Here is a 2758-nt window from a genome sequence, read left to right as displayed (position 1 = left end):
AGAGACCTGAGACTGTGGTGAAGGCTTTCAAAGAAATAATTAAGGAAAGAAAACCTCAAAAAGTGAGAACAGATGCAGGGAGCGAATTCAAAGGGGCTTTTAAGGTATTTCTAGAAAAGGAAAATATAACCCATACCATTACGCACAATGAAAACATCAAAAGAAATTACGTGGAACGGTTCAACAGGACCCTGAAATCATTGATCACTCGATACATGATGCACAAAAACACCAAACAGTATGCGGACGTTCTCCGCAAACTGGTGTACAACTACAACCACACGTTGCATTCTTCCTTGCCACAACTGTCTCCTGCACAAGTGACCCAAGAGAACCAGGTCAAAGTGTGGGATCATGTCTACCTCAAACCCTTGAGGAAGAAAATCAGAAGTACTAGCAGCAAACCTGGAGTCAAGAGATACCTATTTAAAGTAGGTGATCTTGTTCGCATCTCATATCTGAGAAGACCCTTCCGCACGGTGCTTGATCTCAAGTGGACGGAGGAGCTTTTCAAAGTATTTCAACGCTACAGAAAGCAGGGGTTTGCTCAATACAAACTGAAAGATTTTCACGATGAGCCTCTGACTGGATCCTTTTATGCAAACGAGCTAAAGAACAACAAAGCAAGTGACGTACTCTGGCAAGTAGAGAAGGTCTTGAAAAGGAAAAAGGTGAAGGGGAAGACTTTCGCCCTGGTGCGCTGCCTTGGCTGGCCCAAACAATTTGACTCCTACGTGCCAGAAAGTGAACTGAAAGAAGTGTGAACATCATGGAGAAGTACGTGTTTCTCAAAAGCTCAGACTCCAAAACCACCTCTTTCACGGGGAACACGCCCTATCATTTTCGTGTGAAACTCAACCAGAGACTCACATTTGATGGATTCTGGGTGGTGTCCTTGGCGGAGTTGAACTTTGGATCAGTAGACATGAGTGAGGTCAAAGATCCGTACGTTGATATTTTGTGTAATCTTTGCGACACTTGGTTGGTGGGAGAGACTCAGCTGAACTTACTGAGATGGATCGATTTGAGACAGGGTCCCACTTACAGCTTTAGCACTGAAATGTGCATGCACGTCAAATTGAAAGAAACGGACAACTTTGAACTGTATTTAAGGAGTGAAAACATCGGCGCTGCTTCATTCTTGTCAGAGGAGACCCACGCCACACTTCACTTGAGACAATATCCTTTCGTGGAGTAAGTTCACTGCCATACCCCCACCATGGAGTCTCGTCCGTTGTACGTTCCGGACTATGCCAAGTTCAAACACTACTTTGACAACAAACACGTGAGGAAGACTTCCAATCTGCTTTACGGAAAAGCCCAAAAGATGGCGATTCCCGTTCGACGTCAGACAGCAGGAGCAGCGCAACCGAAAACGACCACTGACGTCACCGTGCAAGTGACATCGGAATCTCAAAGCGAGGTAAACAGAGCCGAAGCCAAAGACAAGAGAGCCAAGGCTATAAAACGCAAAGCAGGCGAGAGATGCATCACAATGAAGAAAATTCGTCGAACCGAGAACACTGCCACCATCGTCCCTTCGAAGACTGCCAAAGTGCTCAAGTACACTCCCGTGCGAGAAGACGACATCTTCAGTTAAAAGAGAATAAACCATCATGTCTCTCATCAATGACAGTTCCAGAAGCGTTGAACTTGTTTTCACTTCCACCTTATCAAAGTTCGGTGCAGAAGCATTATTTCGTTAACGTGAGACCTCTGAGTCAAATCAGCGACACAGGCCCGCTGGAGTTTCACGTCTCCAATTCGGGAGCCGACTACATCGATCTGAAACGGACACGTCTGCATGTCAAGGTCAAGGTCACTCAAGCCGACGGCACCACTCCATTGGCGGAAGATGAAAACGTGGCCCCCGTAAACCTGTTCATGCAGGTGTTGTTTTCGCAGGTGGCTGTCTACCTACAGAATCAGCTGGTGTCTTCGACGAACAACCACTATGCCTACAAGAGCATGATGAAAGCCCTGCTCGGATATGGTGCAGAAGCCAAAAGCACGCAGCTGACCTCACAGCTGTTCTCGAAGGACTATGTTGTGACCTATCCGGACTTGGAAAGCAGTGACGTCACCGGATCGGTCACCAGTGGAATGATGACACGTGCCTCTTTCACCGCCAATAGCAAGGAACTGACCATGTCGGGTCCCATCTTCGAAGACATCTTTGAAATGAACCGTCACCTGATCAATGAAGTGGACATGACCGTGAAAATGTACAGATCAGAGCCCAAATTCTCTTTGATCACCAGTGTGACCAGTCACGAATTCAAAGTGCATCTCCTGGATGCTTATCTGCAGGTCTGCAAAGTCAAAGTCAACCCCGCTCTGATCTTGGCTCACAACTCCCTTTTCGAAAAGTCGAACGCCCTCTACCCATATACGAAAAGCGAGGTCAAGGTCACCAGCATCCCAACATCGCAGCTGAGTCATTCCATCGACAATGTGTCCAACCCCGTGGCAAGCCGTTACATCGTTGCTTTGGTCGAATCGGCCTCTCTGAATGGTTCATACTCTCGCAACCCTTATAATTTTTTATCCTCGATGGTGAAAAAGATTACCCTCGATGGTGCCAGTGTACCAGGCCAGCCGACCGAAGCGGACGATGTTGCCACTTACGTCTCCATGCTCGATGGTATGGGTCTGTGGACGGAAGGCAAGGGCAACGGAATCAGCAGAAGCAAGTTTCTCCTGGGAAGTGCCCTCTACGTCTTTGACCTGGACAAGATTTGTGCCGATTTGGAGTACC

The 2758-nt window shown here is 47.5% G+C and overlaps 1 protein-coding gene across 1 annotated transcript; it reads left to right on the top strand.

Annotated features, from left to right (window-relative positions):
• The first annotated feature begins 218 nt into the window (after positions 1 to 218).
• LOC137271801 (uncharacterized) lies at positions 219 to 764 on the top strand. The gene has a single exon (XM_067804202.1). It carries the CDS (start codon positions 219 to 221, stop codon positions 762 to 764), a length of 546 nt encoding a protein of 181 aa, XP_067660303.1.
• The last annotated feature ends 1994 nt before the right edge of the window (positions 765 to 2758 follow it).

Source organism: Haliotis asinina, chromosome 2, assembly GCF_037392515.1.
Source record: "Haliotis asinina isolate JCU_RB_2024 chromosome 2, JCU_Hal_asi_v2, whole genome shotgun sequence".
Taxonomy (NCBI): domain Eukaryota; kingdom Metazoa; phylum Mollusca; class Gastropoda; order Lepetellida; family Haliotidae; genus Haliotis; species Haliotis asinina.
The sequence above is the reverse complement of the archived record's forward strand: the minus strand, read 5'-3'. Positions and strand labels throughout refer to the sequence as shown.